The 19,280-nt window shown below is 51.6% G+C and overlaps 1 protein-coding gene across 15 annotated transcripts in view; it reads right to left on the bottom strand.

The window, feature by feature from the left end:
• GRAMD1B (GRAM domain containing 1B) overlaps positions 1-19,280 on the bottom strand; it is a 261,587-nt gene that overhangs the window by 14,973 nt on the left and 227,334 nt on the right. For all 15 annotated transcript variants that reach the window (XM_086339711.1, XM_086339709.1, XM_086339702.1 and 12 more), the window contains 12 exons: positions 17,550-17,634; positions 16,896-16,999; positions 15,711-15,806; positions 14,091-14,171; positions 10,560-10,675; positions 8,633-8,789; positions 7,197-7,386; positions 4,793-4,936; positions 3,666-3,784; positions 3,279-3,421; positions 1,096-1,199; positions 74-277 (listed from right to left, as the gene is read on the bottom strand). In XM_086339711.1, the coding sequence (XP_086195837.1) occupies positions 74-277; positions 1,096-1,199; positions 3,279-3,421; positions 3,666-3,784; positions 4,793-4,936; positions 7,197-7,386; positions 8,633-8,789; positions 10,560-10,675; positions 14,091-14,171; positions 15,711-15,806; positions 16,896-16,999; positions 17,550-17,634 (1,543 nt within the window). The remainder of the gene's footprint in view (positions 1-73; positions 278-1,095; positions 1,200-3,278; positions 3,422-3,665; positions 3,785-4,792; positions 4,937-7,196; positions 7,387-8,632; positions 8,790-10,559; positions 10,676-14,090; positions 14,172-15,710; positions 15,807-16,895; positions 17,000-17,549; positions 17,635-19,280) is intronic.

Here is a 19,280-nt window from a genome sequence, read left to right as displayed (position 1 = left end):
TGTGTGCCTGGTACAGGCTGGGAGCTCTGCCCACAGCCCCGTGACATCCACCCCGCCCCCGCCTGGCACGCACCTGCCACATGTTTGATCCTGTGGCCCACGTCCTCATCAGTGGGCGTGGTGACGGGGCTCATCACCTCCTCCAGGTGTGGCACCCGCAGGTGGGCATGGGGCCGTTTTCTCCTCCGCACCGTTGGGGGCTTGCTGGCCTTCTCTTTAGGAGACTGTCTGTGCATCTCCGCCAGGTAGGTGCTCTCTGTTTTGGTCAGCTCACTCTCTGTCAGGGTCAAAAGACCACGTAAGAGGCCACGTGCCCTCGCCTCCAACCTAACATACTGACCTCTGGAGCAGCTCTGTCCACTGCTAGCTGAATGCCCTCTAAAAGTACCATGTTCCCATACCGGACTCTGGGGTGTTGCCTGGAGGCCGGGGGTCCCTCAGGCATGCCCCTGAGCCCTAGAAAGTTCTCCTGGGACCCAGCCCAGCCCAAAGCCCTCTTCTGGGTCGTTCAACAGTGTGTAGACAAAGGCTTCCAACGCACACCCTCACATACGCAACCCAGGGCACGGCACATTTCCCAGTGGATGCCTTCAGTGGCTATTTCCTTCTAACAGTATTACCACCAGTGTGTCTAGATCTCAGGCTCATTCTGGGGGGGGCGGTCACGGATCCTTTCTATTGTGGTTTAGTCGCTAAGTTGTGTGCGACTCTTTTGTGACCCCATGGACTACAGCCCTTCAGGCTCCTTTGTCCATGGGATTTCCCAGGCAAGAATACCAAAGTGGCTTGTCATTTTCTCCTCCAGGGAATCTTCCTGACCAAGGGATCGAACCCACGTCTCCTGCATTGGCAGGCGGATTCTCTACCACTGAGCCACTAGGGAAGCCCACCCATCACGATTACTATCTCATAAAGGCCGCAGTCAGAGACTCTTAACATGCACATGTTCACATATATGGACCCATTTCTGGGCAGACTCAGGGACCCCATGAAGTCCCCCTCACCTCCTCCGTCTCTCCCTGTGTCCCAGGCCCCCTCCCCTGCCTGAACAGGGACAGAGGGACAGTTCACCCAGCAGCATCGACAGGTGCTCACCCAGGTGGCGGAAGTAGTCCTCCAGCCCACTCCAGAAGTTCTTCTCGATGAATGTTTTCACCAGCCCCCAGGGCTGTTTCCGATAGCGCAGCTCCGTGGAGACCCTGAGGAGCAAGCCAGAACCAAGATCAGCCCTTTCCTGGGTGGACCCTCCTCTGCTGGGAACAGGAAACTTCAGATTTAAGGTCAAAACAGCCTCATGCTGCCCTTTACAGGTTCGCATCCATGACCTCATGTGATTTTCCTGGGCACCCCGGGAGGCAGGTGAAGCTAGTGGGGTTATCCTCATTTTAGGGATGGGAAAACTGAGTCTGACAATTTGTAAGCGGACCAAAGACTAACATGAAGGGCCCTGACTCCCAGCTTAGAGCTCACTCGTGACACCATGGGGCCTCCTCCTGGGAGGGCCCAGGGCCCTTCTCTCTGTCTCCAGAGACTTCAAGCCCAAGGCAGAGTCTTGGGCTTCCTAGTTTCCACCGTTAAGAGTTTCACTGGCTACCACCTGCCTCCTGCCTTTCCACCTCCCCAGCACTTTGCCAGCTTCTGCTCTGCCCGTGGGCCTCTTGCTGCCTGGTCTCCTGCAGCATCAGCTCCTTCTGCTCCTGCTCAGCCGCTGCTCTGCTCTCCTGAAGGTTCACTTTTACTGCCAACACTCCTCACGTCTAAGGCTGCCGGCTCTGCCCTCACAGGGAAGAAGAAGGGACCCCTCCCCAGTCCGATGTGTGCACGCCCATGGCCCCTCACCCCGCTCCCAGCAACCACTTCCTGGACTAAGGGTGGGCTCTGTGGGGGTCTAGCTGGACAAGCAGCTACCTCTAAGGGAGCTGGGCAGAAAGGACATCCAGCTGGAAGACCCCCTCCCCAAGGAATCTAGAAGCAAGGAACACAGACCCTGCAGGAGAGGAAAAGAGGGGCTGGAGCGAAGTCAAAGAAGGGAGAGGGTGCGGGAGAGGGAGGGAAAAAGGAAGAAGGAAGGGAGAAGAGAAGGGAGCGGGGAGGGAGAAGAGAAGGAGGAAAAAGAGAAGAGCGGGATGGGAGGGCTTGCTCTCACAGAAGCCAAAAAGGAATTTTTTTTTTTAATAAGAAGACAAGAAAGATTCAGACCCTTTTCCAAACTGTGGGTATTCATTTGATCTTCCTGACTCCCCAAAGACCGCTCTGCAACCTTTTATCAAACTCCTATTCAATTTGAATGACACGAATGAATTTCTGCTCCATCAAAGATTTTGGTTTAAGATACAGGTACACGACCCAGTTATTCTCAGATGGGTGTGTGTCTTGGCTTTTCAATCCAAATGATGGGCAAGCTTCTTGAAATGTCAGAGTCTAAATTTCTTCCATCCTCGAAATGCACATCACAGTGCCCTGGACAGCCATAAACAGCATCGGACTAATCACTCAATCAACACTTTCTAACTCCGCTGTGCGCAGGCCCCATCCTGGGTGCTGGGAACAGAGTGATGGGTGGGCTCCTGCTGGCCTGGACGGCTGGAGCCACTGCCATCAGCAAGATGCCCGGAAACTCGCCACATGCCCAGCATTCAGCAGGACAGGAAGGGCAGAGATTCGCTTCTCTAAGACCTGGGTTTCAGTGCTTGTGACTCTTGGAAAACTTACTCATCTTGTAATGACCCTCAGTTTTCTTACCTGAAAAGTGAGGACAAACTCACCTCCTTGGGTTACTCTAAAGAATCCAGTTCATGGAGGTAAGTAAGTACACAATGCTTATAAACTGCAGACAGTCAGTAAATAGCAGTGGCTCTGATACTTTTACTAAAGAGAGACACAGAGACTTCCCTGGTGGTCCGGTGGCCCAGACTCCTCCCTCTCAGTGCAGGGGCCCGGGTTTGATCCCTGCTCAGGGAACTAGATCCCACGTGCTGCACCTCAGAAAAGATCTTGCCTGCCGCAACTGATGGTGGTGCATGCCGCAAGCAGGGCCTGGTGCAGCCAAGTAAATATTTTAAAACAAAAGAGACAGAGATACACAGAGGAGTGAAGGAAACATGTGGTGGAGAAGCAGGAGCTGTCAGGTTGGGCAGAGGGCATGGGGCGGGTCTTGAGGTATTCAGAGAAAAGACAGAATAAAGAATGAGCTCACAGCCAACACCCCTCGCCTCCCTCCTCCTCCTCAGGAGCACATCAGTGCTGTCTGATAACCTGCCCACCCGCAGAGACAGCACCTGAGTCGACTCTTGTTGCGGGCCACGCGGGTGAGCGTGTAGCGGTTGATGGTGTAGAAGTAGTCGTGATACGGTACATCGTGCGTGAGGACCTCGGCGTCGATCACATAGCACTCGCTCTCCTGGCTCGCCTTGTACATGGTCTGCAGGGAAGAAAGGGTGGGGGGATGGGGCTGAAGAGGAGCAAGACGGGAGAAACCCCTCCTTCCCGACGACGTACCCCAGCCCGCCCCTGACTTCTGAACGGGGACCCAGAACCGAGGGAAACGCAGCATCTAAGCACTGTTTCAGGCTGAACATCACTCCCGCCCAGATGTTCATCCTGACGTCTCTCTCCTGAATCCTTTACAGCAGAACAAAGGCCGTGCCCGCCCGACCTCAGCTCACCTGTGTCTCCCTGACGGTGGCAGTTTTGGGAGCTAGAGGGTTGGTAAGGGTGATGGTGTAAAGGATCACTCGGCTCTGGTTTCCATTCTCCTCCTTCTTCCATGGATGGAAGATGATATCTGAGGGGAGAGGGGAGCCAGGGGATGAGGGAAGGAAAAAGGCCCGCTGTCCCCACCTCTGAGTGGCCCCCTCCAGCGACCTTCTCTCGGCCTGGTTGCCGACTGGCACCCCCCAAAGGAAGTCAAAGGGCCGGGGGAGGAGGCTGAGAGGAGGGGGCGTCCGAGCAGAAAGAGGCTCATTGTAGACTGGCCGAGGACCTACACAGGCTCCGGAATGCGGATTGTTCTGGACTAGGGCAGGAGGTCCTGCGGGCCACCTACGGGGGTGCTGGCAACACTGGAGCTACTGTGATGGGGGCCTGGGATCCTCGGGAAGAAGCCCTCTCCTCTGAGACGTGACCTCCCATTGCTCTCGGCACGCCCCTCCTCCTGGCAGAGGGCTGTGCTGATGCCCAAGGGCTCCTCCGCAGGCCTGGACACTGAGCAGCCTTACTGGTACCCGGGGAGCTGCAGGGCGGGAGCAAGGAGCATCCGGAGCAAGGCACTGACTCTGAGAGCCCTAGGTTTGAATCCCAGTTGGGCCCCTTCTCAGCTGCATGATCTTAGGCAGGTAACAGGGGTCTGAGATCCACCTCCCTCCCTGGTATCATGGGGACCACAATACCAGCACCCAGGGCAGACTGGAGGATTGAATGAGACAAGACAGGGTCACGAGTCTGGTGGGTGCAATGTGCCAACCAGGACATGGCAGCTGCTGCTCTTAGCTAGATGCTGAGCCCTGGGGGTTCCTGTTCACCGCTGAGCCTTTGGGGGCTGGTACTGAAGGTCTGGGTGCAGAGGACAAGTACAGCCACAGTGGCGTGGAGAGGAGCAGCTGGCAGGGCCCCGGGGAGCTCCAGAACCTCGTGCAGCCAGAGAGGGAGTGCCCTGGGCCATCAGGTGGCTGGGAAAAGGAGGGTGTACATCAGGTGGCTGGGAAAAGACGGGTGCATCGGAGGGGAGGAGAGGAAAGCAGAGCAGACAGAGAGGGAAGGGGTGGGAGGCACCAGCCTGGGGAGGGGCACGGACCTGAGAAGCGCCGCTGCTCCATGAAGTCCCGCTGGAAGGGTGAGTCAGTGAACAGGAGGTCATAGAGCTTGTCCACGCTGAAGTTGAAGACTTCGTTCACGTACTGCCGGCCACTCAAGTCCTCGTAGAAGGCTTGGACCTCCCCTGCACAGAGAGGATGAGGAGGGTAGGCTGGGAAGATGAGGGACACCCCAGGGACACCCCCAGGGCACTTATGTCTCTGCGGTTAATATGGGAATGGCCGCCAAGGCTCAGAGGAGGCCTCGGCTGGGGCGGGGGAGGCCTCGGCTGGGGCGGGGGAGCCCTCGGCTGGGGCGGGGGAGCCCTGGCCTCCTCCGTTTGTGGCTTCGTGTCCGCTGGCCCCATTCCTCGGCTGGCACGCACGCTGGATGCCAAGGGCACTAGTGCAACGGGACTGCAGTTCCATCCCATTCACTCATCCTTCACAAGAGCTCGTGGAGCCGCTACTCGCCCTTACACTTTCAGCCTTCCAAAGTAAAGTGGTCTTTTAGACCTAAGTTTAAATACAATCAATGACTACTCCCTGGGCCTGCCGGACGGAACCCAGAGGATCAGTTATCAACTGTCTGTAAGTTAAACCACGAATGACAGCAAATGCCATCGCAGCCCAGGGCACAGGTGTGTCCAGGGACGCTTATGAGTCTGTTTATATAAAAGCTTCTAGGCTGGACTACGGGGCGGAGATCTGTGATGTGTAAGGTCTGCTCTCCTTCCATAAAGCAGCCACTACCCCCATGACTTCATAAATGTCATTTTCTACAAGAAGAAAGTTTCAGAGTACAGGTGTGTGCATGCTCAGTCGCTCAGTCATGTCCGACTCTGCAATCCCATGTATATACAGACTATAGCCAGCCAGGCTCCTCTGTCCATGGGACTTTCCAAGCAAGAATACTGGAGTGTGTTGCCATTTCGTTCTCCAGGGGATCTTCCTGACCAGGGATCGAACCCACGTATCCTGCATAGGCAGGCAGATTCTTTACTGCTGAGCCACGCAGGAAGTCCCTCAGAGCACAGGAGAGTTGCTCAAACCTCAGCACTCCTCCTGAGCCCTCAGCACCACCCAGGCCCTGATTGAGGGACCCACAAGGCTGGAGTCTGATCTCAAGCAGGAAGCTGACATTTCTGGCATCCCTGTGACCCTGAGAAGGCCAGGGCATCCTGGAGGGTCCATGCCCACGACTGTGCAGGATCAGGACTGTGGAGCACAGTCGGGAGGGACACTCACTTCTCAGTTTACAAGAGCGGCACCCCAGTTATCACACAGCGACCACCCGTGCAGCCCTAGACGGCAGTGGCAAAGCAACCACAGGTGAGATACTGCTATAGGTGACTCACAGGAGAGACTGACCACAGACGGAGAAGTGGGCACTGCTGGCCCAGCCTCACAAGTCCAACCCCACCAGCAACTCACAGTGCTCGTCAACCACACTCATGAACACTGAGCATCTGGCCTCTCGCCCCGGAATGTAAGAGGCACCGTGTTCCTGGGAGAGGGTGAGAGGCCAACCTTCTGCAGGAGGGAAGTAAGAAGCCACCTACTTAGAAATGCCAGAGAAGCACCATCTCCACAGTCTATCTGACGGCAACAGACTAGGTCTGAAACCCTTATGCTGAGTCAAAGCAAGTGTCTATTAAAACCTAACTAATTTTCCAGGGGCTTCCCTGGTGGTTCAGGTGGTAAAGAATCTGCCTGCCAACGCAGGAGGTGCCGGTTTGATCCCTCGGTCTGGAAGATCCCCTGGAGGAGGAAATGGCAACCCACTCCAGTATTCTTGCCTGGGAAATCCCATGGACAGAGGAGTCTGGGGGGCTACAGTCCATGGGGTAGCAAAAGAGTCGGTCATGACTGAGTGACTAACTTTCTCCATTGAGAGTGTTTTTTTTCAAGGCTGCCACTAAATCCCACAGTCAGCTCCTATGGTTGATCAGCTCTTCCTGTCTGAATGCTTTCTACTCTTAGTCTCCAGGAAAACAAGCTCTCAGGTCACGGCTACTTCTTCTCCATCTCTTTGTTGGTCAGACACGACCATGAATTTCCAGGGGCAGAGGGCTGGTACTTTGCTGGTGGCATAAACACTGATGGGCAGAGCTGTAGGAAAGCCAGTGCCAACATGCAATGACAAGACTAAACGGCAGGATAAAGCACTGCCCGCTGAGCAAAGACAGACAACTATGAAACGACAAGGATCCTACACTGAGTACCCCCAAAAAGGGATATGTGCTAATAACAAGAGTATCTTTTTTAAAAAAGAGCTCTATTACCCACACACCCTTCTGCCGGGAAGTCACACTGACTTCTGTCTCCATTATGGGAACATCTGTTAAGCCTTCAAAAACGTCTGGAGAGAGGAAGGGCCACTCTGCCCCCACTGTGGACACCCACCTTCGTCGTGGGTGTCTGAAGAGTCACTGAGCTCAGTGGGGATGTCCTCGTTGTCGTTGAAGTCCAGCGAAGGGGAGTTCACGGGCGCGATGATCTCAATCTTTTCCCCAATGATGTTGTCGATGGCGAGCTCCTTCTCCAGAGACCCGTCGCCCTCTAGCACCTCCTCCTCCAGGGGCAGGCCGTCAAACTGGGGTGGAGACAGAGCTGTCAGCCTGGTTTCCTCTCCAGGGGGAAGTCTAAGAGCTGGCCGAGGGGGCCTGCACGTTCAGAATGCTCGGGAACTGGGGTGTGGGGGCCAGGGTTCTCCCCAGTTCTGCTGTGGAAGACAGAACCCAGCAGGAGGCCCTGTCCTTCTCCTGACCCCAAGCCCCACATGTGGGCACAGCCGGATCCTTTAGTTCCGCCCTTCTCCTGGGTCCCGGCCTCTACCACGTGAGCCTGTCTCCACTATTGCCTGTTTCCTGCGAGGTTCAAAAGGCTTCTCAAGCAATATTTGACTCATTCTCCCTTTAGCCCTGCGAGGGAACAGGTACACCTCTTTATATTTTAAAGTTAACCTCAGGGACTTTCCTGGTGGGCCAGCGGTTAAGAATCTGCCTTCTAATGCAGAGAATGTGGGTTCAATCCCTGGTCAGGATACTAAGCTACCACATTCCTCCTCAGAGCACCTAAGCCCACACACTGAAACTAGAGAGCTCACATGCCACAACTACAGAGCCTGGATGCTGCAACAAAGACTCGTGCCAGTCAAAAAAAAAAACAAACTCAGACACAATGACTTAAAAAAACAAGTTAACTTCAGAGACAGAAAATGGAGACTAGGCATCGAATGGATGTTTTCATTCTAAGGCCAAGTGGTCTGACTCCTAAACCACTAGAACACAAGGCTCCCTTTTCTGGGAACCCTTTCTTCAACCTGCCAGCTCACACCCGGACACTTCCTTCATCCAGCTTCTCCCACTCCATGACCAAGTCTCAGAGGACAGACTCCTTCTTTCACACTGTTACGTCTTTTGCAAAGCCAGCACAGCAGGTAGGTAGCCCTGAGTGTCCATACCAGGGTTTCCATCACGCTTTATGGAATGAATGAACAGAGAGCAGTGGTGCAGTCCTGTACTCATGTGAGACTTTGACTTCAGATCAAGGCAGTGAAAAGAAGACCTGGAATAGTTCTCCACCAGCGGGCTGATCACGGCAGGCCACCAAGGGCAAGCTCATACAATGGACTTGAAATGATTCTCATCTGCTAAGCCAAACAAAATCTGGTACCCGCTGCACTGAGAACCCAGCTCTGGATTCTACACTCATTTGAATGTGGAGCCTCTCTGCATAAACTGATCATGGCATAACCAGCCTCCCCTCTACCTGCTCCCCAGGCTGGGAGACACCATCACTGGGCTGGGGTGGAAGCAAAGTGGGGTCCCTGCCCGTACCGAGACGGGGGCTTCACTGCTCCCCGTGGACGTCAGTGTGCTGTTGGTGATGGATTTCTTGGGCAGCTGTGGACTGGCATCCGGCTTGGTCTCTATGCTGCTTTTGGATGAGCTGTCGTTCACTTCATTCTCTTCTACGGGGATCTCCTCACAGTAGCTGAAAAGAAAGGCAACATGCACAGGTAGACAATAATGATTAAAAAAAAAAAAAAGAAAGGCAACATGAACCTACGTTAACCTCGGTGGCCAAGATGGCCAGCTCACAAGAAACTCACACTCCTAAAACTATACGGGCTCGTCTGTTTCTTTGCTGTGTCCATGGCCTTCCTCCAGCCACTACTTGCCTGTGAACTGCCCTTCTAAAGCCTCCTTCCCACCTTACACCTCCTTCCCGTGGTAAAATCTCTATCCCCAAATTCACCTTTTCCAGGCATTCTCTTAAATGTGACCATTATTTGTCTTAAAATTCCTTTTTTGCCCATTGGCACCCCATCCCACCCCAACCTGACCATTTAATGAAACATCTGTGCTCTGAGCATACATCTGATTTCCCATAGCGACTAGGACAGGACTCCGAACGAGTGCCCTTTGCTGGTGCTGCCCAGATTCTGGATCATAAATAGCAAACTTCTCTGCATCACACACTGAGGAAAAACCCTCCTTGAGATAAAGGCAGGCACCCTTCTGTGGACACCACAGGTATGCCATTGTAGCTTCTCCCAAGGGAGAGACCATCATCACCATTCTCATCAGCATCTAACCTCTACTCATTACCACATCTGGATGCGTTACAACTCTGCGTCAATCATGATATGCATTTTAGAGACAATCAAGTAGATACACAGTGAAGTGATAATACTATTCAGTGTGAGAAGCGGTACCTGAGCGTAGGCCTATGCACTGCACATCTGATGCTCTTTCCTTGCGGTCTATTCTTCTATGCCTCTCACACGACCACGACACCTCTACCTCAAGCCTGCCTGCACCGCTTTAACCCATCAGTAGCACATGGTACAGCAATAGCCCCTTCTCTTCACAACATCCTCCCCTTGGCTTCCAGGACACGAAATTGCTAGCATCCTCCCACCTCAATGGATGTTCTTTTGTGTCTTCTTTTGCTGCCTCTTTCCCAGGCCCAGTCCCTGAGCTGCTGCTTATGTTAATTCAGTCACCTGGTGATCTCAGCCACTAATAACCTCCGAGGTTATGGCCCGAGCCCAGACCTCCCCACACTCACACACATCAACACCCACGTGACATCTCCACGTGGCTAACAGTCATCCCAAACTCAACTTGCCTAACATCAAGCTCCCAATCTTCCTTCACAGCTGCTCTTTGTCTAGAATTGTCCATCTCAGTTCAGAACAACTCTATTCTTCCAGCTGGTGGATCCTTAAAGCCACTTGTGAGTCCTTTTTGACTCATCAGCAAATCCTCCAAAATATGTCTGGTTCTATCTTCCAAATATATTCAGAAACTAACTACTTACTGCTGTTTCTACAGCTACCCTCCTGGTCCAAACCACCATCACCTCTCATCTAAAGGATCTAAATTATTCAGCAGCCTCTTAGCCGGTCTGCCCTGGTTCCCCTTCAGCCTATCTTCAACCCAGGAGACAGAGTGATGTTAAAATTTTAAGTCAGGTCTCATCAATTATCTATCTGAAGCCTTCCCTGGCTTCTCATCCTCCTCTGAAGAAATCATGCTGGCCCAGCAGCCCTCAGAGTCCAGCCTGACCTCCTGCTCCCTACCTGGCCTTGGCTGGCTGGCCCAGCCACCCACTTCCTCCATCTGGGAGGGGCTTCCCACAGCCCCGTCCTGGGTGCCCCCTCGCTTCCCTCAGGGCCTGACTTAGATGCCAGTCTCTGGCCATCCTCGCCCCTCTGGAAGGGCTCCCCGCAGGCGGCCTGCCCCCTGCCCCGCTCACCCCATCGTGTTGAAGTCGTCATCGGGGGGCACGTAGTCCTCGTCGTCACTGGTCAGGCCCAGCTCGTTCCCATAGCACTGGTGGACGAAGTGCCACAGCTCCTTGGGGCACAGGGGCTGCAGGGGACGGCAGAGAGGCTTGACCCTCCCTTCCTCGGGACTCCACTCTCCACAGAGGCAGAGTTTACCTGGACTCCCTCGAGGGATGAAAAGCCAAACTCTACCCTCCTCGGCTGGATAAGTGGAGAGCGACCGCTCCATGCAAACCCCACCCCTGCCCTGCCCTCTGCTCCGGATCTGTTTTTCCCCTAAGAACATGGCTTTTAGCAAAGCCAGGAACTTGACCTGTTTCCTCTATTCAGGTCTGCACAGCAGAACCGATGGGCCCTTGAACTGCCCGCCTCCTGCTCCTGTGAATGAGGCCCTGCATTAAGCAGCATAAACCAAGGCACTCTGGGGCCAAAATGATCACAGAGCTTTTGAGCTGGACTCAGAATGAGACAACCTTGAGCCAGTCTCCCTAACTCAGCAGGAATCTCCTGATACTAACAGTGGCCTCACAGGCCCCAGTGGATCAGATCCAGGAAAGATGTGACACCTCCAAGGTGGCCCATTCCTCAGCTGGGCAGTTCCTGTGCTTGGAAAGAAGCTGCCATTCTCACAGCTTCAGGGGCCTCAAAGGTCACTGCATCCAACTCTCTCTTCACTGCCTGAATACTTCCTTCTTTATCCTTAATCACAATCAGTTCGCCTACAGGTCTATGTATTAGTTCCATATACAGTTTTTCTTATTTCACTGGATGTCTACATATTCTTCCCAAAAGCACTGTTCTAAGAAAAGTTAGCTCTCACTGAGGTTCAGAGTTTCAGGCAAGAGGCAACAGAATGTCAAAGAATGAAGGTCAAAGGTGGAGACCATGGATGAGTCTCGGTTTGCTGGGAGGGAGAGATGCTGGGAGGGATACATATGTGAAAAAGAAAAGCGTTAAGAAAAACAGAAACAGTAAAGAACGTTCCCACCAATAGATCTGATAAGGAATTGGAGCTTTCTGTTGACGTCACCCTTTTAAGGTATGGGCTTCCCTCGTAGCTCAGTCGGTAAAGAATCTGCCTGAAATGCAGGAGACCCAGGTTCAATTCTTGGGTTGGGAAGATCCCCTGGAGGAGGAAATGGCAACCAACTCCAGTATTCTTGCCTGGAGAACCCCATGGACAGAGAAGCCTGGAAGGCTATCGTCCATGGGGTCACAAGAGTCGGACACATCATAGTGACTAAACCACCACCGGTTTTAAGGTATAGTTTAAGAAGCAGGCAGCTGGCAGGACGCCATGAGCCAGGGTTCCAGGATCCAGTGGAGAAATGCCCAGAATAGCAGTTGGAGTTCTCTCTGAGCCAGCAAGGTCCAGGGTGTGTGTGTGTGGGTGTGTGTGTGTGTGTGTGGGTGTGGGTGTGTGTGGGTGTGTGTGTGTGTGGGTGTCGGGGGGCAGCTCTCTGTGTTCGCTCTCCTGGTCCCAGAGGAAGGCACTTGCTTCTCCTGTACCTGGACCTCCTCCCTCCAGCTTTCATGGACACCATCCACCGTGCCCGGGACATGCCTGCCTCCCTGCCGGACCACGCCCTCCCCTTCCTCACAGTTTGCCTTCTCCACGAAGCCTTCCCTGCCTGAGTCCACCGGGCTCAGCTCATCTGACCATAGCTGGGGCAAGCACAACTGGCAGACTCTGCTCATCAGGCGGAATTCTTGATTATTTTGTGAGAGGTTTTGCAAACCATATGGATGATCCTCTGTCTTAGAAATGACAGTGCTGTCTTAGAAATGACAGTGGTTGTGAGCTGAAAATTCAAACCTGCCAGTGGAGACCCACATGCATTATCATTTTACCACTATCCATGGCTGATAAAGGTTGATGACCAACTCAAGTTATCAGGATTTACACGAGGGCTACAGACTTTCAGGTTAGAAAAAGCTCTAAATAACACATCTGTTCAATTTCTTTTAGATGATGGTAAGTCTGGGCTAGAGTCAAGGTAGATACACACATTATACCTAACTATATACATGTCATATATATAATTGGAATTATTATATCATCATATAATTTCCCCCCCTAAGTTTCTTTCTCTGGCAAGGAGGCTGTTTCTTAACCTCTGCTCCCCTCGCCAACTTTGGCATCTGCATGGGAATTCTCTAACACCTTCAGCCAGGTCTCCTTCATCTACATTTCCCACAGAGTCCCCTTCACTCAGGTGGTCAACTGGTGGCTGTATTAACTTATTTTCCTACTTTCTGTATTTTTTAAAAAAGATTTATTTTATTGAAGTCTAGTTGACTCATAATATTGTGTTAATTTCTGCTGTTCAGCAAAGTGATTCACATATGCCTATATATCAATATGTTCTTTTTCATATTCTTTTCCAGTTTGGTTTATCAGAGGATATTGAATAGAGTTTCCTGTGCTATACAGTAGGACCTTGCTGTTGATCCATTCTATATATACATGATACTTTGCATCTGCTAATCACAAACTCCCAATCCTATTTTCTGTATTTTTCATGTTCTGACATCTAAGGCCTTGCTGACTGTGGGTGGCCTGTCCCTTGCAGGATTAGCTAATTTCTACAGATAAAAATCATCCCATGAGGAAGAACACCTTTTCTAGGTAAAGCCTCCAAGCCAAAGCCACACCCCCAAGGACCTCCCCCTTTATAGCTCTTACATTCCAGGCCAATTCTCTCTTGCACTAATTACCCCTGGACGGTCTCTCTGGAGAGAAGTCTCTCTATCCTGAAGCCTGATGAAACACTTAAACTAGCCAGTCCTAAACCTGCTTGGGCTTCCCAGGTGTCTCGGTGGTAAGGAATCCACCTGCCAATGCAGGAGGTCCATGTTTGATCCCTGGATCAAGACGATCCCCTGGAAAGGGAAGTGGCAAACCACTCCAAGATTCTTGCCTGGGAATTCCATGGACAGAGGGGCCTGGTGGGCTACAGTCCATGGGGTTGCAAGAGTCGGACACAACTGGGCAACTAAGCAACAGCAACACTCATTCGTTCCTGTGAAATGAAGGCTCTTGTTCTGCTGTCCCTCCTCGCTCTCTCTGCCTCCTGACTAATCTGGAACTTCCTGTATGGTATGCTGGGCCTCTGCTCCAGGGATCTGTGAGTATAAAACCTTCTTCCTCATGACAGTTATTTCTGTTTCTGTGTGTTTTACCACACCTGATTGAAACAAACCCCAGTACATTTTAAAACAGCAGAACTGAGTGCCCTAAGTCAACAGGGCCTTGCTCCAGGCAGCCAGGAGGCTGTTCACTTAAGAGGACATGTTACTCCCAGCACCTGAGTCACCAGCAGTGGAGGACATGTTACCGCGAGCCTGGAGGAATTCCGGAACCAGGGGGAAGCAGGGGCTTCCTAAGAGTAGGCCAATGCTGCAGCAAGAGCCATCACCCCAGGGGCCGCCACCCAAGAGGCAGGGACATTCTAGTGGGTGTGCATCCTGAGGCTGAGGAAGGAGCGAGCAGGACTTACCTTTTCCAGGAGAGCATTCTGCCAGAGCCGGAACATCATCATGTACGTCCGATCCCGGGCCCCGAACGAAGTGAAAAAGTGCTGGATTGAAAGAGAGCGTGGCAAGAAATGTCTGTGAAGACTTACAAAATAATGGATGGAGACATGGGACTCCTTCCTTTAAAAAAGCTACCGAGGGATCTTCCTGGTGGTCCAGTGGTTAAGACTCCATGCTTCCAACACAGGGGGTGTGGGTTTGATTCCTGGTCGGGGAGCTAAGATCCCACATGCTGCGTGACATGGCCAAAAATTAAAAAAATATATATATATTTAAAAAGCTACTAATCCATCCTCAAATACTGCATCCATGATGACAGCACAGGGCTCCGCAGTGAAAGGGGTCAGTTCGCTGAGTTACCCACTGTCGTCAAGTCCTTTGCCATGGCCCAGGCACCTGGGACCTCTGAGTCACCCACTCTCTCTAAGTCCTTCAATGTTCATCCAACTCTGCTCAGTGCTTCTCTTTCTGGTTTGAAGTTTTCACCTCCATAAAAAGCTTCCTTTGCCTCCATACATAGATTGGTAAGTGGTGAGCTGGGAACCAGCCCAAAGGAAGGAGAAGGTAAACCCACTAATCACCCTTTGATTCATTAATTCAGCAAACACTTGAATATCAGTGTGTGCCCTCTTCTACATGTACATACACTGACGCATGTGCAAACACTTTTCTACATATTTTGAGCTCAGTAACAAAACAGAAAGAAACTGCTGCTCTTAAGAAGCCTACACATTTGTGGGGACCTTTTATAATATGCGGGAAGAATGAGACAGAAAACCAGATTTTACTGAAGACATTCTAGGTGCTTCACAAATACTACTTCATTTAAACCACACTAAAACCTTGGAAAATAAACACAACAGCTAATATTCAATAAAGAGAAATAGGGTGGTGATGGTAGGTGACCCCTGTAATTACAAAGCTGCTTCATGCTAGAAGCAGAACTCGAAGCAGAGACTATTGGACTTTGAAGTCTCAGGGCTCTTGATCCTGAAGTGCCTGAAGTCAAAGGGTGTTATAGACCTGTGTTCAGTCCATCTCTAGCCCTGCAAGTATCAGTCTTCAGGGCCTGGTTAAAGGTCAAAGATCACAGTGCTTTCTGCACTCTAGATTTTATCTACCACATCTTCCCCATGGCAATAATATAGACAATCCATTTCCTATCAGACTCCTCACTCCTTTTGATGAGCTGTCCTGATACATAATGACACAACTTCCGTTGTTTAGTGCTTTACAATTTAGTGTTTTCAAATGTGGGAGGTCATTCCAAGATTCTGACAAACAGGCATCGCTGGCTCCATTTCACACATAAGAAAACTGAGGCTCAGGTTACATAATGTAGCCACGGGACTCTATTTCAGGTGTTCTGGCTCTAAGTTCAATGTCCCAGCACCCCACTCTCATGTCTGCTAGACTCTAAGCACCTGCCCACCACAGAGGTGGTTCCCACAATCCACTTCACTCTACCACCTCTCACCCCAACCCTACTGGTCTCCCCATTAATGCGACTGAAGGGCAGGAATTCAGGAGTAGAGGGACTGGGGTTTGGGGGAGTAGTAAGTCCAAGATCAGACTCTACTTACCTTTTCTGAGTCAGTGCAAACTTGGATGGCATTGGGGATGAGGCGAGCTGTCTTTTCTTTAGTCATGGAGCAGATGTCTTTCAAACGCACAGTTAGCTGGCATCCACACAGAAACAGAGAAAGGAAAACAAGCAAGAGGCAGCATTAATAGTCAGGTGAAGAGTGTTCTCCAGGCACCAGTTCACACAGAGGAAGTCAGATCACAGGCTATATGCTTCTCAACCGCGAAGGAACCTCCTCAGAGATCACTTGGTTGAGTCCCTTATTTCAGAGGCTGTAGAGCAACCCTCATTGGGAGCTCAAGGGTCTCTTGATTCTTGGTCCAAGGAGCTTGCTTTCTCATTTCTACACAGCCTGATAAACATGCATGGATCCCATCAGAATCTGCCACTTACAGAAACACAGAACCCTGGCACCAGATGAGACCTTACAGTCACTTATCTATCATTTCTCACTTTATTTTGTAAGACTAGGAAATAGGCAAATGAAGAATAAAGGACTAGCTTCAAATTGCATGGCTAATTGGTTGCAGAACCCAGAAAGTACAAGCCAGTTCTGCTGAGTTGCAAGGTCAAGTTTCCTCTGACTCTTACGACTCTGCTTCTGTGGTGGTGGTTTAGTCACTTAGTCATGCCCAGCTATTGGGACCCCATGGACTGTATAGCCTGCCAGGCTCCTCCATCCATGGGATTTCCCAGGCAAGAATACTGGAGTGGGTTGTCATTTCCTTCTCTTGGGAATCTTTCCTATCCAGGGATCAAACCTGCATCTCTTGCACTGCAGGCGTATTCTTTACCACTGAGCCACCAGGGAAGCCTAAATATTTACCTGCATTTCCCCCAAATCAAATGGTCTCCACACTCTCCTCCACATCCAAGAAGGAGGGAAGAGGGAAAGGCATGGGAGAGAGACCTATCCTTCAAGACTCATGCTTTTGTGAATTATAAAAAGGCTTGGGTAGAGCATGAAGTCAACCAAAGAACAAAAGTGGAGGCCACTTCCTCAGCCACAGCCCAGGGGACAGCCTCGGGGAGCAAGTCTCAGGTTTTTTTTTTTTTCTTAATTTAGTTTTTGGCCATGCTAGTAGGAGCTTAGTTCCCTGACCAGGGATTGAACCCATGCACCCCAGCGATGGAAGCTTGGGAGTTTTAACCACTGAACAACCAGGGAAGCCCCAGTCTTTACCAGAGTTTCCCAGCGGAAGATGTTGCTGTAGAAGCAGATCCAGTTTTCGGAGAGGTAGAGTCGGCCCTGAAGAAGAATGTCTCTTTGGAGTGCACAGGAGTAATCTGTAGCAGAATATGGGAGATGGAGCTCAGGGACAGGGAGGCTTCTCAGTAAACCGCTACAATTAAGCACGACACCGCCTCCCCCCGCCCCCCCCCGCCCGCAGCCCCAGGGAGCCCAACTGCCCACCACAGACTAGGTGTGAGAGATACCAGCCTAGCGGCCCAGGGAGTCCCTAGCAGCTTCTGATTGGGAACATGAAGGGTGTGAAACAGGCTACTGCCTGGAGGCAGAGGCAAGGATGAGACAGCAGAGGAAGCAAGAACATTAGAGGCAGAAAGGCCAACATAATTCAGCTAACGCCACTCCCCCTCCATGATTTCCCCAGTCCCCCCGCTGGGCCATCTGCAGACACAAGAGTAGCAACGACTCCTCCCAGGCGGGGCTCTCTGGAGACCATCACACATGGGGCTCAGCCCTGAGCCCCCATCATTGGGTCAGCACTCTGGATGTCTCCTCTCCCAGTTCCCAGACAGACACTCTCACTTGGGGACCCTCTAGTCAGAGAAGCAGCCTTCCTTCCTGCCCCCACACCCAGGTCACCCCGCTCACCAACAATGAGGCGCTCCGTGTCTGGAAGTTGCTTAAAGAGCTTTCTGAAGTCTTCATTTCTCTGCTTGTATGTGGGGCTTAACACCTGAGTGACAATGGCCAAGGTTAGCGGATGCTGCTAGGTTCATGGGCGGGGGAGGAAGGTGCAGGAGGAGAGCCTGCTTGCATATTTAAAGGCAAAGTTGAGGTTCCAGTTAAGGCAGAGACCCCAGGAGGCCAGGCTAGGCAAAGGGGGCTCAGTGTGGAAAAACATGGTGGAGAGAATTTGAAGCTGCCAAGGGCTTCGTACCCAGTGTTACCCAGCGTCTATCAGTGAGAAAACGTCAACCCTACTAAGCAGGGCTCACATAACCACATCCCAAGTGGAGAAAGGAAGAGGGGACCACACTGGGCTTCTGCTGTCCTGCCTTCTGCCAGCAGGAAGCACCAACTGACAGTGAAGTAGGGGCCCAAGGGGACCCCCTACCCCCACAGCAGGACCCAGGATATACGACGGTGCCTAGTACAGCTCTCAGAAGCTGCCATCGTGAATAATATAGTAAGCACTTGGCTGGGTCTGAAATTTACGACAGGAAAAAAAAAAATCCTAAAACGTAAGACCAGTACAATGTTATGTCAATTATATCACAATAAAACTGGTGCGGGGAGGGGCAGAACTGCCCTGGGTTTTTAAAAACCCATAAAACTAGGACTGAAAAAAGCATACAAGTAGAGAATTAAAAGCCTAACTGGCAACTTGAGGTACTCAAACTTCATTCGCTCACCACCGCGTACAAGACTATCCAATCCAACTCTTTTACATTACCACCAAGGAAACCAAGCTCAGAGAGCGGTCCCTGCCCAAGGTCCCCTGGCCAGTCAGGGGCAAATCTCTGGATCCCTGGTTCCCAGCTCACCTCCTGCCACCACCTGAGCTGCCAGACGTCCCTGCATCCACCCACCTTTTTGGTGCCTCAATGCAAACTCCTAATGATAGCGAATCATTCCGGGAAATCCCATAAACCAGTTGATCAGACAGGAATTCTGCTCTTTCTAAGCTTACAATCGTGTGCCCGTAGATGAAAGGACCCAAGGACAAGTGCACAACCTGGGAAGGGCCAGGTATCATGATACAGACCATCTGAACTCCACTCGGGTGACCTGCTGACCGACTTATGTCAGGAGCGCACCCAGGTAGGCAGACTGTCCTGGTGTTGCTGACTGACGGGTCTTGGCCATTTACGCTTTTTCGCCCACTTTCCTGAGAATCCACTAGCTGTGGCAACAATGGAGTGAGCTTCACACTGTTAGCTTTTTGGCTTTTTTGCAGAACCAACAGCCTGCAAGACAGGGACTGCTGCAGCCTGGCCACCCTGGCAGCAGGTTCTGACTCCCTCAGCTCAGTTGACTACCTGTGCCAGAGAGAAGAGGATTTTAGGAAGCTGGAGGAGAGAAAACAGCACGACTTCAGTTTGGGAAGGTTTTCCATGTAAGAGAGAAGACAGCACTTTCAACTACTTTGCCCAGAGTTAATTTGAAATTTAAACTTGTTTTGGCTCATTTATAAAATGAGTTGTATTTCCAAGGGGATCCTCTGTTACCTTCCCCAAAGCAATAACATGCTGTAGAATCCCAAACTTCAAGAATCAGGATCACTCACTGGGAGGAAAAATCTGGAAGCCAGCCCACCCCGTGACTTCGATAGCTAGAAAAGACCTCAGAAGACAACACTCCTCTGACCTACATGTTAGT

Source organism: Bos grunniens, chromosome 15 (genome assembly GCF_055505025.1).
Source record: "Bos grunniens cultivar Pamir isolate PY7600 chromosome 15, Bosgru_T2T1.0, whole genome shotgun sequence".
NCBI classification, from domain to species: domain Eukaryota; kingdom Metazoa; phylum Chordata; class Mammalia; order Artiodactyla; family Bovidae; genus Bos; species Bos grunniens.
Note: the sequence above shows the minus strand (reverse complement) of the source record. Positions and strands in the feature narration are given on the sequence as shown.